Genomic DNA, 18365 nt, shown 5'->3' on the forward strand with positions numbered 1-18365 from the left:
CGGTGTTAAACACCATCAGGTTCTCATCCGCCCATTTGCTGAGCCTGTCCAGGTCAGCCTGGATCACCTGCCTTTCACCTGGCGTGGATGCTTTGCCCCAACGTTTGGTGTCATCAGCGAACTTGGCCAGTCCACTTCTGACTCCAATGTCCACATCATCAATGAAGATGTTGAACAATATGGGTCCAAGAACAGAGCCCTGAGGGACCCCACTGGTCACAGGACACCATGATGAGTGACTGCCATTAATTACAACTCTCTGGGTCCGACCACGGAGCCAATTTCCCAGCCAGCGGATCATGGTGGACTCACGGCCACATAGCAGAGGCTGCTTCAGTGCGAGTGAGTGGGCTCAGCCTTACATAGAGTGCTGGGGCTCTGGCTCCAGATCCAGCAGCTGGGAGCTGAAGCCAGAGCCTCATGTGCTGGGGCAGGAGCCATCCTACTGAAACCGCTCGCCGAGTGCAGCCTTAAAAATGGTGGCCCCGGCTGTGAAACTGGGGGCTCTGGCTGTGTTACAGCCATATAAATCAGCCACAAGGGACAGCTAATTTGGCAAGTCTGTAGCCGTAACTGAAACCTGGCAAAGATGCATATACATCTTTAGGTGGACTGCCTACTAGAAGGAAACAAAGGCCTACATTCTTAAGATAAATCTTTACTGAAGTTAACATGAATGAACGAGCTTCTGTTTCTCCAATCAGTCAAGGCTAGCTCAGCTCAGAGTTTCCACACAGCAATGGGTAAATATGGCTGTAATAGTGTTGCACACTGGCATGGTACTGAACCAAGTGAAGTACTTGGACTTCTGGTGCCTCCCCCTTGGGTTCTGAGTACTACAGTAGTGTGCACTGCTCTTTGCAAGTTTTTGTGCTATCTATGCAACCCAAATGACTGCTGCCCACAGAATACCTTATTAGGACAGGCTCTAGTGCATACATGGGGATAATGGGGCATTTAGGGAAAGACTAAGGTGATGACCGTGCTGTTTTATAGGCTTGATGCAGGCTGACATAGTGCACAAGTTGGATTTGGGAACAGAAGAGCTAGGGAAGAAAGAAAGGCCTTGTATTCCTTATGCTTAGCTTGGAAAGGAATGCACAGATCATGTGAGAATTACAGTAATTTATTTTACTAATGTACCAATATAAGATAAACATCTACTTAGGCACATGCTGTAAAACTCTGACTGCATTAAAATAGGTGTGTTCTGAAGTTCTTTTTTTTTTTTTTTCTTTTACTCAAAGTACTTGCTTACCAAGAGACCAACAAACAGAAGAAAGGGACCCTAAGTATCCAAGCCCAAAAGGCAGACAAGTGCACCGAGGACATAGTACCATGCCACACATACTAGAACTGTACATTGTCAGATCACCTGCTGCCCTTCAACTGTACTTGCACAAGGATATTGTTCACAGGAAATAGCTGAATCATGTGTATTCCATCCACGGGCTGGCTACCTCCCCACAGATCATCACAATGGAGGGAGAGGAGGCGGCGGCCATGGCAGGAGCCTAGATCTGGACTAGAGCCAGGACCGATGCTGTACCCAGCTTGTACTCAGATCCTACTCAAACAGATCTCATGCTGCTGGCCCTGCTGTATTCTTAAGGTAAAGCCAGAGGTGATGAAATCCATCTTCGCTCTTCCCTCTCATCTGCATCGTGTTTCTGGCATTCTTGCTCCGGAATTTCCCTCTGGACATCAAAGAGGCAGTCCAATTTCCTAGCAGCAGCCATAAACAGATCAGCCCTTGTCCTCTTCCTTTCTGCTTCAGAGGTTCATAGCCCTGGTGCTGATAGTCAATAGCTTCCTAACGTTCAACAACTTGTCTGCACTGTGACAGGTAGCCCTGAAGACCCACAAAACATCACTTTCCAAGGGGGTAGAAGGAAGGAAATAAAAGTCTCTTCCTTTTAACTTTCTGTTTCACTATGAGGGAAAATCTGTCACTCTCCTACATACTACATCTCCAACTGCAGTGAGAGAATGGCCCTAAACAAATCATGATGGCCCCCTCATGACAGCAAACACAAGTCACACCCATATTCAGTTGAACCAATACGTTCCATCCCGCTGCTGTGGTCCCCCAACAGCACGGGTGTGTGGAGCATGCCATAGCTGGGAGATCATAATAGCTGGGAGACTGCAGCATCTGCTGCCTGAAATGCCCCCATGCCCAACACACTGGCTGTGATCTCCCAGTCCCAGGGTGCGCTGTGCTCCCCAGCACCTGGGAGACTGCTGCAACTGCAGACTGCCTACAAGTACAAATTAAAGCTGGACAGAAACCAGCTACAAAGTTATTAAACATTTTCAAGCAAAAACTTTGTAGCTGGTTGGACCTTTTAAGGCCTGATATTTAATTTCCACATGTAACTAGTCTAAATTTATTGCACAGTTCATAAGGTTATTGCACAATAGATCTAATGTGTAGAGTGGGGCCTCAATATACTAACCTGAAAGTGAAAAGGCAAGTTTTATCATACTGAAGGATTTCTCCAAGAATACGTAAATCTAAGGCCAATATCTTTTTGTAATTTGAAAGGAAGGTACTGGTAGCCAACAGGATCCCAGATGAAAGTCCTGACTAAGCAATTTACTTTGTGACTGCGAGGTAAATTATGTAATCTCCTTGTATTTTGGCTATGTCCTTACTACTCTAAGGTTAGCCCAGTCAGAATGGCCACACCCTAAAATAACACTCAAACTGAAGCAGAGTGATTGTGTAACTGATAAGAGTATTTCCTATGATGAACTTCAACTATAAGCCCTACCAAACTCAAGATAGGGGCACCCCTCCACTAATAACTTGAATTAACTCTGAAGATGTGAAGATAACAGAACAAGAAAAACAAAACAGGACCAGATGTTGCATTTGTGCTTAAGTAGCATGGTGGACTGAAAGCTATAGAAAAGGTAGAAAGCTGTAAACAATCAAAAAGGTTTTCTCCAATTTGTTTTATTGAAAGGAAAACACTGAATAAAACATACCAGACATTCTGAACACACTTCAAAGTACTCTCAGAGTGCCAACAGCTAAGAAATAAAGAAAGCTAACCCAATATTACTGAAAGTATATATAAATGCACTCAATGTACTAGGCTAAACTCATCTAAAACAGGGCTTAAGATATAATCACTGCACTCTGTATGCAGATAGTTGGCATTTCTTTTCAAGTATTATGCCAGAACAAAGATGCAATAAATCCCTGTTACTGTCAACAAGGCAAATTAAGGCATCTCACTTCTCTGAAAACCTGTCAAAAATACCATGCCATCTTCACATAAGTCATTGTAAATGTATCTTTGTCTGTTCTTCAATGGGCTCATTCTTCTGCAATTACTCAGGTTAAATATTACTGAGTTGGTCACACTAATTTCAAAAGGACGCTCTAAAATCAGGTATTACTTCTTGTGAATAAGACTTGCAGCATCAGGCTTTAAATCAAGAAGCGAGTAAAATGTATTTTTCCCCATTTTTTCCTACATTCCACATTGTCAAGTCCGATTATGATTAGATCCAAGTCATAACCCATCCTCCCCTGCTCCCCTCCCCACAAAAACCCCCCTTAGGGTCCATCCCCTCCCCACAAAAAATATGTCTTTAGGAACGTAACTTTAAACCTAAGCTCTAGTTTGCACTGAGTTTTAGACTTGGGAATAGTGCTGAAACACTGTAAGGATGATTCCTTGACTAGATTTGAGCCTCAAAGCAGATGGGAATCTAAGCTTCTATAAACAAAAGCCAATCCTATAAACAGGAGATGAAGGGGGGAAAGCACTATGGAAGATCTCAGATCTAGTTCTCTGAAGTCTTTCAGTTGTCTGAAAATAGCATGTCCCTCCTCCATTCAAAAAGCCCCAAGTTCCTGATTTCCTCTGTTCCCCTGCAAGTACTTGTGAAAACAACAAAACAAAATTAGGACAGATTTTGCAAAAGGTCCTCTCCTTGCTCATCAGCCAACACACAAAAGAACCAAAACCCTAACCTGATCATTTGGAAGGTAAAAGATTTTCAATTCACAATTTCACCTCACCTGCCAATAAGAATGACAAATTGTAGGGGGCAACTCCCTTTTCAAGCCATGGAGAACAGAAAATGCCCTAAATGTCATACTATTAATCATTGATTTTTGTACTTGTATTAAATGCAAGAAAAATATGGCTTTATATATTTAACTTTGAATAACTGTGATTTACTACCACCATTTCTGTCTTAATAATCTTACTTCACAAAAAAAAAAAAAAAAAAAAAAAGAAAATGCTCTAATGTTATCATATCACTCAAAGTGCATAGGCACACCATACCACTTACCTCCAGCTCTACAGATCGCCTGAATTGAACTCTCAGCACTTCTCTGATGGATTCACTGACATTTTCTAGATTAGCTCTTCGGGCCAGCACTAGAAATTAACATCAGTCAGTAAATACATTTTATCTTTGTATTAGATACCCTGGTTCAATGCTGCATTTTCAAATTGTATAATGCATGAAAAAGCAGGTTAAGAGATCCGTAAAATGGAGCATACTTAGAAAAATTACTGTAAATAGTTTCATGAGTTCCTTGTTCATTTCCTCTCATTTTTTTTCCAATATCAACTTTGTTCTGTTTGCTGGTAAAAATAACAGTCTTTCTAATATATAGCCATGACATTTAAACCAGATCTGAAAGTCAAACTGTATTCTTTTGTACTTGTGCTTTGTAATAAAGATCCTGCTACTGTAACATAGCTAATAATTCTGTAGAGAACGCATGAGCCAAAATGGAAAGCAGATCACAGTTCAATAGCTGTGGTGGATATTTGCTGATAAAAGGCATAATAAAGCTTCCAAACCAATTTATCAAATAAATAAATAAAAAATACGAACCTGATTACCCAGAGAGGCAAGGATGTTGAATATGAAAACACTTTCAAGACAAAAACTACAAGAGTGCTTTGTTAACTTAAATAAATAAATTTAAAAAAAAAAAAAAAAAAATCACACTTTAAACTGTGACTTATTAAAGAAAGAAACTGAAGTGGCATCTTGGCGTTTTATATTTATTTTTCATCAATAGTGTGCATAGCAAATTTATTCTGTTAAGTCAAAAAAAATCCTACTGCTAACATACCCAGTTGCTCTTGGGTCTGGAAAAAAATAAAACCATGAACTTTCTACTTTATGTAGCACATGAACACATTCTGGTCATAAAACTTAACTGTATGTTTTGCTGAAGGTTATAGAATACATCTCACCCTTCCAACAACTGCAGTTAGCTATACCTTGCTAATTTGTCAATAAACTAGAAAGACAGATTTCCATTTTTTAAGTCATAACGACACCAAGTCCAATAAAAATGATTCAAAGCGTGTGTGCGTGCGCACACACACACACACACTTTATACATTCTCCTCCTTTTAAAAAAAATCTTGGTTCTTTGCAAACAAATATAACAACTTTACAAGAAATTTTTGTGGGATCACGTGACCTGAACAAACAGAAACAGTGCCATGACAATAATCTATGGTGCCAATCCGAAGTATAAAGTATCATCAATTCAACATCCCTACATGCAGTTTTAAAGCACCATCTGTGCTTATTTGATGCTTGCAAAACAAGTTTTGTACAAAGTCATAATTTGCAAGAACAAGTGACTATATGCAAACACAGACAGCATCTATGGTCATACAGGCTAAGTTTTTTTTTGGAAATTTGGCTCTTGATGTGACATAATTACCTGGAAACACAACTAAAAGATTTAAGTGACTTAAATTTCTTGCTATATTTCTTTTCTTTACTTATCTAATACAAACACATGCAATTTAAATTAAATTGATTTGGATTAGAAGGGGTAGCTCGTTGTACTGATTCCTTTGGGGCAGTGGTCTCCAAACTTTTTTGATCACGTACCCTTATCAGTAAAAAAATTTTGAGCATGCACCCCCAGTATATGTATATTTATATAAATATACATATAAGTAGAAGTTCTAATATTTTCTTCCCCCACTCCAATGGATCATCTTGCGCACCCCACTTTGGAGACCACTGCTTTAGGGTAAAAGGTAGAGTTTAAAAAAAAAAAAAAAAAAAAGAAGAAAAACATTAAAATAAGACTTTAGAAATATCTTACCAGCTGTGACTAAGTAAGTGTCAGGAACAGTGATGTCACACACATATGGTTGCCTGGTGGCAGTCATGGCAGATGTTATACTTATAGCTTCAGATGGAGTAGTGGCGATTGCAGTAGAGGAGGAGGAAGAAGAGGAGGCAGCGGTGGAGGATGAAACACTTGAGCTGCTTTCAGTAGTTGTACTATGGTCAACTGTGCTAGTGATGGTGGTTGCTGCAGGAGTAGTCAAGCTTGTTATATTGGTAACCCCAGGTAAAGTAGTTCTTGCTGGAGTGACAAATTCAATGGTAGTATTCACAGACGGAGGCAACTGTGTAGGGACAAATGATGTGACCACAGAAATTGACTCAGTAGATGCAACAGTAATGCTGCTAACATCTGCATATGACGTCAGCATATATGGATTAGTTGTAAAATACGCTGTACTAGCAATGGCCTTAGAATAAGAGGTTAAAAGCAATGTATGGTTAACAGTAGCACCAATATCCTCATCTGAAGCTGCACTAGTTGAAAAAAATGAGGAAGATACATAAGATACATTTATGACAGGAGTTATCCAAATGGTAGTAAACCATGAGGTCAAGTGTGTTTCATCAATCAAGGTGTTGCTGGTGAGAACAGACTCAGAGTCAGACATGGAGAGCACCAGAGTAGGAACCACTGATTCAAGGGAGAAGAGCGAAGACTCTAACCGAGAGGTAGCTTCTGTGAAAGTTGAGGTAAACAACACTTCAGAATCCATTTGCAAGATTGACGTTGCTTCCAGTGACATGGAAAAGTCAGGATGAAAACTAAATGATGGTGTTATTTCAGGAATGTGTGCAACTGGAACAGAAGATGTATTTGAATTAAAATATGAAGTATGCCAAGGAGAGAACTGAGAAAACTCTGCACTTCTGCTGTCAGTAGCAGGCAGCTTACCTGAATCCCAACTAGAGAGATCACTAACATGTAGAGATGTTCCAAGCAGTGTAGGCAAAATTTGAGGTAAAAGTGTTGATAAATCACTTGGCGTTACTGAGTAAAAGTTTGATGCAGCTGACGAAAAAGATAATGAGATGTTAAGTTCAAAGAGAAAAGGTGTTGATAGAAGTATGGTTGACAAATCTGACATATTTACAGATGATTCACCTATTGACAAATTTGCAGAAGTTTTGTCAAGCAAAAATACAGATTCTGATGGCATAAAGTCAGGTGATACCAGCAAATTTGTAGGTTTGATTGTAATTAATGGGCTGCTCTCATTTGCGGTAAAAGCTGGTTCAAGAACACTGGTGCTACTAAAAGGTTCTACTGTCATATTGGACATTAACGTAACAGTTTCAGTAACAGAGGAGAACTGTATAGAAGAAGTGATATCCAATGAAATTCCTTCTGAGAGCTGACTGTATGAAGGAAATATTGTTGTAGGCATTACATTACGGTCAACATTGAGAGTGCTTGAAAAAACCCAGTTTGGCTCAGAGACTTCTATAAATCTGGAGGAAAACGAAACAATAGGCCTTGATGGGAAACTAGTATCAAAGACTTCAGAAGCAGATTCCTCTTGTTCATACTGGTCAGCTTTTACTGTTGTAAATGGAGTAATGACTTTAACCTCTGAGGCTGTGAATGATAATGTTTCAATATAATCACCTGAACCCACATCATGTTCTGTATTTTCTGCTGAAAAGCCCTGTTCTGATGGAACTGAGGCCAAGTCGCAGTACAAACACAAAGCATACGGTCTACTGAAAGGCACTGGGCTTATGAGCTCGCTGAAGGGCTCAACTTGATTGGGTATTTCTGAACTGCCAGGCATATTTGGTGTTGTACTGGAGGATTCATGGGAAAACACGCTTGTAAACAAGTCATCAATAAGAAAACTATCAGAATCGGAGGAAACAGCATCTGAATGAACTGGGAAAGACACAAATGGAAGACTAGTCAAAAACAAAGCAGGTTCCATGCTGGTTGCCAGAACAGGTTTTGAACTAGAAATGCTTGCAACAGGGTAAGTCCTTAGATCCAAAGTTTCTGTTGCACTGCTATTCACACCAGAATAAGTTTTAATGTACTGCCCAGTACCTTTTGCCAAAGCATGTGGGGTAACTTGGGTATCTTTATCCAATTGCTGCATAAGAACAGATGACCCTTCAGATGCAGCATCAAAAGGCAAAGAAACTGAGGACAGTGAAATAGATGTCAAGCTTTCATCTACATTTTTCTCCAGAGCCACCAAAACCTCTGATGCAAAAGAACTTAAATAAATATCTGTCTTTGTGGGGTATAAAAGTAAGTCTCTGTTTACAGTCAGAATTTCATGATCTGGGGTAAAAGAGTTCAACTGTGTGGGAGAGTTACTGTGTCCAGAAACAACACTTAAGCTTGTCTTTTGCGGTGTTGTTTTCAATACATCATACAGTAAAGGAAAAACTGATAATGAAGGTGTTAGCAGTACAGTTCCTAATGTTTCTCTTGGTGGCTCTACCACATTATTCGAGTCATGCATTGTTGCAATAGACTGTAGAGAAGAAGTCCGCTGTGCATTTGAAAGCGAGCCAACAAATTCATTGTCACTTAAGAACACCTCACTGCTAGTTACTGAGACATCTACCATTGGTATGCTTCTCCCTTCTGAACCTTTGACTGTTCTTTCTTGATCAGATAATGTCATGACCAGGGGAGAAGTGATTGATGGCAAAACCACGTGGAGGAAATTGTCTTGGGGTTCTGAAATGTTTTTTAAGGCCATGTGTGTCATGCTGCCCACTGTGCTTTGCTGTTGCTTAGGACCCACTGAGAACATGGAAAGGTTTTGCCGCTCCAAGGAAAGATCATCTAAAAAGGAAAGGAAAGGAAAGGAAAAAATGGATTAGCCATACAGTTACAATACACAAGCACCAAGACTATAATCAGAAAAACCTACAAATATTGGGTTCTTTTAGGTAAATATTTGAAATCCTCAGACGTCATGATGACCGACGCTAATAAAGTCTGACAACCCCAGTGACAAGTTTCACAACAGTATTACATTCCTTCAGGGCAGACCATCACTCTGCTAAACTATTCCCAACCCACAGCCAACAAAAAAAACAAAACACTCTTCTAAATTCTGGATGATGATGTTAAAGCCAGCTGCTCTGTTTTCAAACACATATCAGTTAACATTTCAAGAACATAAAGAGGTACAATACGTTATAATGTAAAGCAAAAATATGGACTTTCTGTGGATTTAATTTTTTCTTTAATTCCTACTAATTTATTTCCTTGAGTTTTACCACCCCTTTTAATACTGCACTCATCAGCACAGTGAATGCAGAGTTAACTGAGGTTAGCCATGAAGTAAGCGGGATAGCGTGGGACCTGGAAGAATAAGAAGCAGGAAGGGGCAACAGGAGAGGCCTCATTCCTCCTGAGAAAGTAGGGCATTCAGCTAGTCACCTCAGGTGTCTGCACATGAATGCACAGAGCCTGGGAAGCAACCAGAAAGAACTGGAAGCCCTTGCACAGTCACAGAACTATGATACGATTGGAATAACAGAGCTCGCATGACTGGAGCACTGTCATGGATGGGTACAAACTGTTCAAGAAGGACAGGCAGAAGAGAAGAGAAGAAATTGTGCAGCATGTAAAAGAGCTGTACGATTGCTCAGAGCTCCAGTATGAAACTGGAGACAGGCCTGTTGAAAGTCTCTGGGTTAAGGTTAGATGTTGTGGTGGGTACGTGCTGTAGACCAGTGGTCTCCAAAGTAGGGGGTGTGCAAAACGATCCAGCGGGGTGCGGGAAGAAAACAATAATTTTTTTTTTAGTGAGACCCAAAAAGATTTTCTGTAGCATTATATAATTTATAAATAAATAAATATACATATATTGGGATGCATGCTCAACATTTTTTTACTGATAGGGGAGAGCATGATCAAAAAAGTTTGGAGACCACTGCTGTAGACCACCAGACCAGGAGGATGAGGTAAATGAGGCTTTCTTTAGACAACTAGTGGAAGTTTCCCCAAGCACAGGCCCTGGTTCTCATGGGGGACTTTAAACATCCTGACATGTGCTGGGAGGGCAATGCAGCAGTGCACAAGCAATCCAGGAAGTTTTTGGAGAGCTCTGGAGACTACTTTCTGATGCAAATATTGGAGAGACTGAATAGGGGCCATGCTCTTTTTGCCCTACTGCTCAACAACAGGGAAGAATTGTTGGGGGATGTAGCAGTGGATGGCAACTTGGGCGACAGTGACCATGAGATGACTGAGTTCAGGATCCTGACAAAAGGAAGGATGGAGAGCAGCAGAGTAAGGACCTTGAACTTCAGAAAAGCAGACTTTCACTCCCTCAGGGAACTGGTAGGCAGGATTGCCTGGGAGGGCAGTCTGGGGGGGAAAGGAGTCCAGGAGAGCTGGTTGTATTTTAAAGAAACCTCACTGAGGACACAGGAACAAACCAGCCTGATATGCAGGAAGAACAGCAAATGTGGTAAGCAACCAGGTTGGCTTAGCAAAGAGAACTCTTTGGTGAATTTAAAACACAATAAATTTAAGCGTACAAGAAGTAGAAGCTTGGACAAACAACTTGGGAGGAGTACAAGATCATTGCTCAGGCATGCACGGATGAAGTCAGGAAGGCCAAAGTGCAACTGGAGTTGCAGCTAGCAAGGGACATGAAGCATAACAAGAAGGGTTTCTACAAGTATGTTAGCAACAAGAGGAAGATATGGGAAAGTGTGGGTCCCTTACTGAATGGGGGGAGGCAACCTAGGGACAGATGAGGAGGAAAAGGCTGAAGTACTTGATGTCTTTTTTACCTCAGTCTTTACAGGCAAGGTCAGCTCCCAGACTACTGCACCTGGCAGCAGTTTGGGGAGGAGGCAAACAGCCCTCAGTGGTGAAAGAACAGGTTGAGGACTATTTAGAAAGGCTGAATGTGTCCAAGTCCATGGGGCCAGATGCAATGCATCCAAGGGTGCTGAGGGAGTTGGCTGATGTGACCACAGAGCTGCTGGCCGTTATCTCTGAAAACTCATGTTGATTGTGGAAATTCCCAGACTATTGGAAAAGGGCAAATATAGGGCTGCTATCTGGAAGATGGGATGGACTGCACCTTCATCAAGTTTGCAGGTGGCACCAATCTGGGGGGTGTTGTAGGGTAGATACACTGTAGTAGGACTAGGATTCAGAGTAACCTCAATAAATTGGAGGATTGGGCCAAAAGAAATCTCATGAGGTTCAACAAGGACAAGTGCAAAGCCCTGCACTTAAGATGGAAGTGTCCCATGAACTGATACAGGTTGGGGACTAACCGGCTAAACAGCAGCTCTGCAGAAAAGGACCTGGGGGTTACAGTGGACAATAAGTTGGATATGAGTCAGCAGTGTGCTCTTGTTGCCAACAAGACTAAAGACATACTCTATTCAGTACTGGTGAGGTCAAATCTGGAGTATTGTGTCCAGTTTTGAGCCCCCCACTATAGAAAGGATGTGGACAAGTTGGAGAGAGTCCAGCAGAGAGCAACGAAAATGGTTCGGGGTTGGGACACATGACTTCAGAGGAGAGGCCGAGGGAACTGGGCTTATTTAGTTTGGAGAAGAAAAGACAGAGGGGATTTGATAGCAGCCTTCAACTATCCGAAGGGGGTTCCAAAGAGGATGGAGCTGGACTGCTCTCAGTGATGACAGAACAAGGAGCAATAGCTTCAAGTTGCATCAAGGGAGGTTTAGGTTGGATATTAGGAAAAATTATCACACTAGGAGTACAGTAAAGCACTAGACAGGTAGTGTAATCTCCATCTCTGGAGGTTTTTAAGGACCTGCTTCACAAAGCCCTGGTTGGACTGATCTAGTTGGGGAAAGTTCTGGTTTGAGCAGGGGAGTGACCTCCTGAGGTCTTTTCCAACTCTAATTTTCTATGACCGTAAGAATGGGCCAAGACTGGGGGGGAGGGGTAAAACAGCCTCTAAAATTTTTCTACTGACATTCATGCATGCATGTTGGTTAGACATCCAAGAATGGTACTGACTTTACAAGCACAGTGTTGTTTGTGTGTTGAAATATGGGAATATGTATAAAAATGCATTAGGCAAACTGTTCTATTTGTCAACTTACAAACTGACACGTATAAAAAAATTGCACTTATCACCTTGTGGCATCCTCCAGTCTGTTTGTTGCAAGTCTTTCTTGCTGTTTCTCCCATGTTGAAGCCCATGCACAGCAAGCAATGGTCACATTCACTCTGCTTGCTAGTCAACCCCCAGAAACTTATTTGCTGTTCTACATTGGCATACTTCACTTGGTCACTAAGAGCAATTATGCATGGCAAAAAACAGCTAGGTTTGCTTATCTTGTCTTCTTCATACTGAGGCTGCTGGAGCTATCTTGTAAAAACTGTATCATTCAAACAATCCCCATTTATTTGCAAAAAGCCTGCAGAATACCTACATTTGTCATAAGATCTTTAAAACAATAGTTCTACCTATAAGTCTTGTAATACAGAATGACAGATCTGCTCCACCAAGGGTATCAAACATCCAGCCATATGGACCCCCAGTCCTGCCCCTGAATGTGATCAGACCCACATGGGGCATGGTACAGGGCTGGTGACTGGGCCAAATTCAGCCCATGGACCACTTCCCCCACCCCGCTCCCCTCCTCTCAAGCATACCTGATCTGGCAGCTTTTCCAGCCCACCTGGGATTCATGCTGCATACAGCACAGATCCTGGAGCAGCCAGAACAGGCACCATGTGGGACACAGACTGAACAGAGCAGCAGCTGTGCTACACATGGTGGTTACCACAGTCAGACTTCCCCGCAGCACCTGCTCTGGGAGATGTGCCACACACAGCAGTTGCTCCAGCTGTTCTGGCACATGCAGAGCACACACTGCTCACATGGACAACATTCAATGTGGCTCCCAGACCAGATGGAGCAGACACCGTGTGCGGTAAAGTCCTGGAGCTGCCAGGGGCAGGCACCACATGCTACAAAGTGCAGCTAGGGCAGCCACCACATGGAGCACAGTTGCTGCTCAGGCCAGACTGCCATAGCACCCATTCTGGCTGCTCCAATACCCACAAACAGCACAAGCGTCAGGCAGCCGCCAGATCAGGTATGCTGGGGAAGGGTGGGGGGGTGGGGGTCAATGGGTCCAATCTAGCCTGCGTACCAGCCTCTGGGGCCAGATGAGCTTGACATCCCTCCCTGCGTTACACCCTTCTGCAATACAACACTGACAACCAGTAAGTGCTGCTATATATACACTTAGTAAAATACTGTTTTTATTCACTACCGTACATCTCCCTGTGTTACCATACTTACTTGAATCCAAGACAAGTTTTTTCCCCCCAAAATCAACATTGTGGGGAAGAAGCCTTGTTTTTTATTCAAGTAGAGGCCCAAGGCAAGCAGTGATTCAGCTCGAGCTTCAGCCCAGGGCCAGGATGAACCATGTAACAAGGGAAGGGGCACAGGGTTGGTGGGGGGGGAACATAGGGGAGACTGTTGGTAGGAGTGGGGGCACATGGGTGAGACCACTCTTAAGTCTGCACTTGTATTGTTACTTGGTCTTCTACTAGCCTCTGAACAGTGTACCACTACCATATTGCATTCAATTGCTACTATCTGTATTCACCAGCCACTATTAGAGTAATTACTAAGTCACATGCTGTTTATAATAAAGGGATGGCTGGATTTGAGCACTTATGAAAAAAGCCAAGATTCAACCCAAGGCGTACTGTTGGGAGATGTACAAACCCTGAGCTGAACATTTCTTGTTTTCTTAGAGCATGCCAGCACCCCCTCTCATGCTAGTGCACCTGCCATATTAACAGACAGATCCCTACGTGAAGTATTCCAGACACGGGTAAAAAAAAAAAAAAAAAAAAAAGGGAAATTGGATTATGGACTTGAATATTCCATGTTAGATTCAAAATCCAATTAATGATGACTGAAGGCAAATAAATATTAATGGAAAACAAAGCTTCTTCAGAACATTTTACTGGGGAACAGGTAAAAGTCTTCAACCTAAAACTGCCTCTACCATCTGAACATCCCAACAGTCTACCTCTGAAACTGTCATGGTAATGTTTTACTGAGGCTACTGGCAGCCCATTATCAATGGTGCATTTAAAAGCAAAATATTATGTACAGGCCTAGTTAAATAAAAGGAATGGTTTTAAATGAATTGATATAATAATATATAATCCAGCATACACCACTGAAATCAAACACAAAGTGCTCCATGGTGATACAGCAAGTTGCTCAACTGCAGCTGTATTTACAACCTTCTGGAACACCCTGTTAACCCAATAACCCATGCAGTTCTTTGTGAAGGTAGTTCATATATGTTATACACTGTTGCACTGCCAGCACCTCCTTTCAAAAATGATATATTGTTGTGATCAGCTGCTGCTTGGTCTGTTTGGCAAATGTTCCAATGTAATTTTTCAAGTGGCAGCACGCTAATGTGATGGGTTTCATTTCTGGTAATCTGGAAAACGCAATCAAAACTCAGTGTTAGCATGCAGAATGCCACCAACAAAAAAATATGTGCTGCATTCAAGTTTTATCTTGTAGCCTCTTCCACCATATGCACGACTGATTCAATCTAATTTATGCCTCAAGCCACAACACCGGCAGAGGCAGCTGCGTGGCCGTGGGTACCAACAAAAAACAGAACACAATTTGCGTTTCAATACTTTAAAGGTAAAATTTTATTTTTTTACTGTACTTTCTGTTGGAAAAAAGAATCAATGTGAAACAAATGCTCTTACACAAAAAAATAAGTGCCTATAGAAGAGGTGTTAAATTCATCCAGCCCCATGAACTGGATGAGTTGGCCAGATGCGTAAAACAAGGCTGGTCCACAGATCACACCAGACCCACAGGCCGGTCCCATATTCTGGTTCCAGTGCACATCCTGGAGTGGGTCTGCTTTGAGCCAGGTTCTGCTGCAGCCACTCCAGGGCTGGGCAACACAGCCCTGGAAGGGCACATGGCTGCACCAGGGTTGTACGTTAGGGGTGTGCGAAGCAGGTCCTAGTCGATTTGGATTTGGCCCGAATCACTGTCCCGATTCGATTTGTTGATTTGGATCACTGTCCCCAATTTGATTTGGCCAAATCCAAATCTGAAGATTCAGTGCTGAGTCACAGAATTGGCGATTCGGCCATAGACACAGCTTTAAAAGTTTCTGGGGTTTTTTGTTTTTACATACCTTGAGGTACCAGGCATGGCTCATGATCGCTGCAATGCTGGGGCGCATGGAGCATCCCACAGTAGTGCAGGGGACCCCTCTACATGCTTGGCAGCAAACCTAGAAACGGACCGGAACTACTTCCGGTCCACTTCAGGGTCTGCCGGGGAGCATGCTGGGGGCCCCTCCCCACACTCCTCAGCTCAGTGATTGGCCACAGGGTGACCCCGAGTGCCCCCCCCCCCAACCCAGGAAGCACCAGTCACCAAGTTGGGGGGGCATGGGCAGCCCCCCAGCATGCTCACCACAGACTCGGAAGTGGACCAGAAGTGGGAGCCCCCCATGCTTCTGTGGGACGCTCCATGTGCCCCAGCATCGCAGCATTCACAAGCCACCTGGTTCCTAGAGGTATGTAGACAAAAAATTTAAAGCTGTGTATATGTCCGAATCACCAAACCTTTCCGAATCTATTAGGAGGATTCCAATTCAATTCAGAGAGATTAAAGGGTCCTCTGATTCAATTCAGAGATTTGGCCACCAAAATCAGGCGGAATCACTGCCGAACTAAATCAGGGACCGAAGCTTTGCACAGCCCTATTGTGCATCATGCAGCAGCCACTCCACTGCTCCGGGACACAAGTTGGAGTGCACACCACATACAACGCAGCGCTATTCAGCACACTCTGCATGCTGCTTGTGGCTCACTCAGGCCTGTATCTTTGGACACCCCTGGTTGACAGGCATAATAATTAGTGGTATTACGAAAAAGCACCATCCAGTGTGACAGCCACACCTGTCTGCTGTATGAAGCTTCTGCAGGTGTGGGACATAGTTCAGGTTAGCAAATGCCCAGGTGAAAGAAACACATTCTGAGATGCATCTTCATCATAAGAAGCCTCCTAACAAGGATTCAACCTTTGGTTGGACTTGGGTTTTTGCCTCATTCACATCTTAAGTATGCAGAGAATGACTGCAGAAAATGTATTTACAATATTCAGTCAATAATTTAACTTCTACATATGGTTCACAGGACATGTGTACCCATGCATGCCCATGCCTAATATACAACTTTAGACTTTGTTTAACAACGTCATCATTGCCAAACTGTGCTCACGGCACATTTGCTTACAAGGCCAGATTTATCTTGAGCATATAAACACCACGAGGCAGCAATTTGCACTGGTGCATTACATTTCCCTACACAATGAGAGGAAGGCATGACTTCTTTAGCAGAATAACCAGGGCAGCTATAAAATTGCTACATTATTATCTAGCATGATTTCAAACATGAATACATTTTACTTAGAGCATGCAATTATGAGCAGATCTCTTTTCAGGTCTAGATCTATGCCAGAAACAAGAAAATACATTTAATTGGTACTTAAACTGTTCTGTGCATTTTCAAGTGATTGGAACCAAGCACTCGGTTAATCTTTGGCATTATGATAGTAATAGATGGATCAATACAAAGCAAATTCTACGGGGAATGACTCATATTAAGACAGATGCAGCACTGCAAGACCTTCAATGTGTACAGATTTGCAACAAATGTTACATACAGAAATATAAGGTGGCAGCTACTATAGCTTTGAATCTACAATGCAACTTTTCCATAAGACTGTTCTTGAGAGATTTCCGCTAGCTATCCTTCAAACTACGCAAAGGACTGTAAATAAGACCTTCACCATACTCTTACATCCTATTATATCATGAAAATACAGAAGCTCCAAAAATGCTGGCCTTGAAATGAAAATATCTTAAAGAATAGGTGCTGGTATGGACACGTGCCACTATTACAGAGTAATTTATCTCAAATTTGATTCTGTAATCAGGAACAAACATCTTCCACATTGGAAAGCACCAATAGTAGGTGCTATTATAGTACCAGACCATTAGGTGGTGGGGGAGCTGGTTTGCAATGACCAAGCATGTACATTGTGATAAAATGGACTAAGGGAACAACACTTATGCCACAGTAAGTAACCTCAGGGCAAAATTACTATAGTTTTCTCCAAGGGATAATTTACTCTGGTGGTTGCAATTCATGTGTCTGCTCCATTTTCTCACTTCTACTAAAAATGCCAAGTCAATGTACTCTATGGTAAATGTATCACATGTCCATGCCCGAAAAGGTGAACATGTCAGTGAAATCAGGTTTAAAAAAAAAAAAAAGGCATAAGGACATCATACGCTCATTATTTTCAAACAAGCTGATCTGCCAGGTTGGAGAGCTACATTGTGCGTTTTGCTGTGCTCTTAAGTCAGAATTAGTCAATGCAATGTCAACAGCACCATACGATTAATTTCCCCTCATCTGCAGGAAAACACCACATTATTAGAAAGCTACTGTCGGAACTGAGTAGCATCATCAAAAACAGACAGGACTTGCAGCACAGGCTCCAGAAAGCAGCCAGGTAGAAAGGGCACAAGAGCAAGTCAAGCAGAGTTCAGGAGATAAGCAAGCTGTAGGACACGCATACTCTCATTACTGCAGGGCAATCACTGGATTATTTCATTGGAGAAAGAAACCGATAAGACTACGTACGCTCTGGTACATTTCAATATTAAAAAAAAAAAAAAAAAAAAAATCACCCAAAGCTACTGATGAATATTGATACTGGATTGTATTTAGCAGTAACAGCTGAGCCTGCAAAGTTTCACCATCCAGTGCCGTTACTGGACTAGACAACGATAACAGGGCAACAAGCCAAGAAAGCAAAAGACCCAAAGCTAATAACATTATGACAAATCACACAGATGGCTCAGGAAACAGAATTGTGATCCCTAGCTGTGGCTGAAAAAAGTAGGACGACATTCATTGTTCTGACTACATGGGGTCATGGAAATCAGCTTGTAGGATAAATTTCATACATTTCAGCTGGAACTATCAATTTAGCTGATACGATGACCTCTGATAATGTTAGAAATGGAATATTGTTAGAAATGCACAGCCTGCATCTTGCACCCGATAAGAAAGAAACACTGCCAAGGACTTTTTTCCTTTCCCAGCCTTGCCACAGCTTTTCTTATGCTAAATCGCAGACTCTCCCCCAGCTTCTCCCTAGCCTCTCTCATACAGA

At 42.3% G+C, this 18365-nt stretch overlaps 1 protein-coding gene across 6 annotated transcripts in view; it reads right to left on the reverse strand.

The window, feature by feature from the left end:
• Positions 1-18365, reverse strand: part of KIAA1549 (KIAA1549 ortholog) — a 214590-nt gene that overhangs the window by 91667 nt on the left and 104558 nt on the right. For all 6 annotated transcript variants that reach the window (XM_019544720.1, XM_019544716.1, XM_019544719.1 and 3 more), the window contains exons 2-3: positions 6116-8935; positions 4318-4406 (exon numbers count right to left, since the gene is read on the reverse strand). In XM_019544720.1, coding sequence (XP_019400265.1) covers positions 4318-4406; positions 6116-8903 — 2877 coding nt within the window. In that variant the 5' untranslated portion in view covers positions 8904-8935. The remainder of the gene's footprint in view (positions 1-4317; positions 4407-6115; positions 8936-18365) is intronic.

The sequence above is a fragment of the Crocodylus porosus genome, unplaced genomic scaffold (assembly GCF_001723895.1).
Source record: "Crocodylus porosus isolate Cpor-Errol unplaced genomic scaffold, CroPor_comp1, whole genome shotgun sequence".
Classification (NCBI taxonomy): Eukaryota; Metazoa; Chordata; order Crocodylia; family Crocodylidae; genus Crocodylus; species Crocodylus porosus.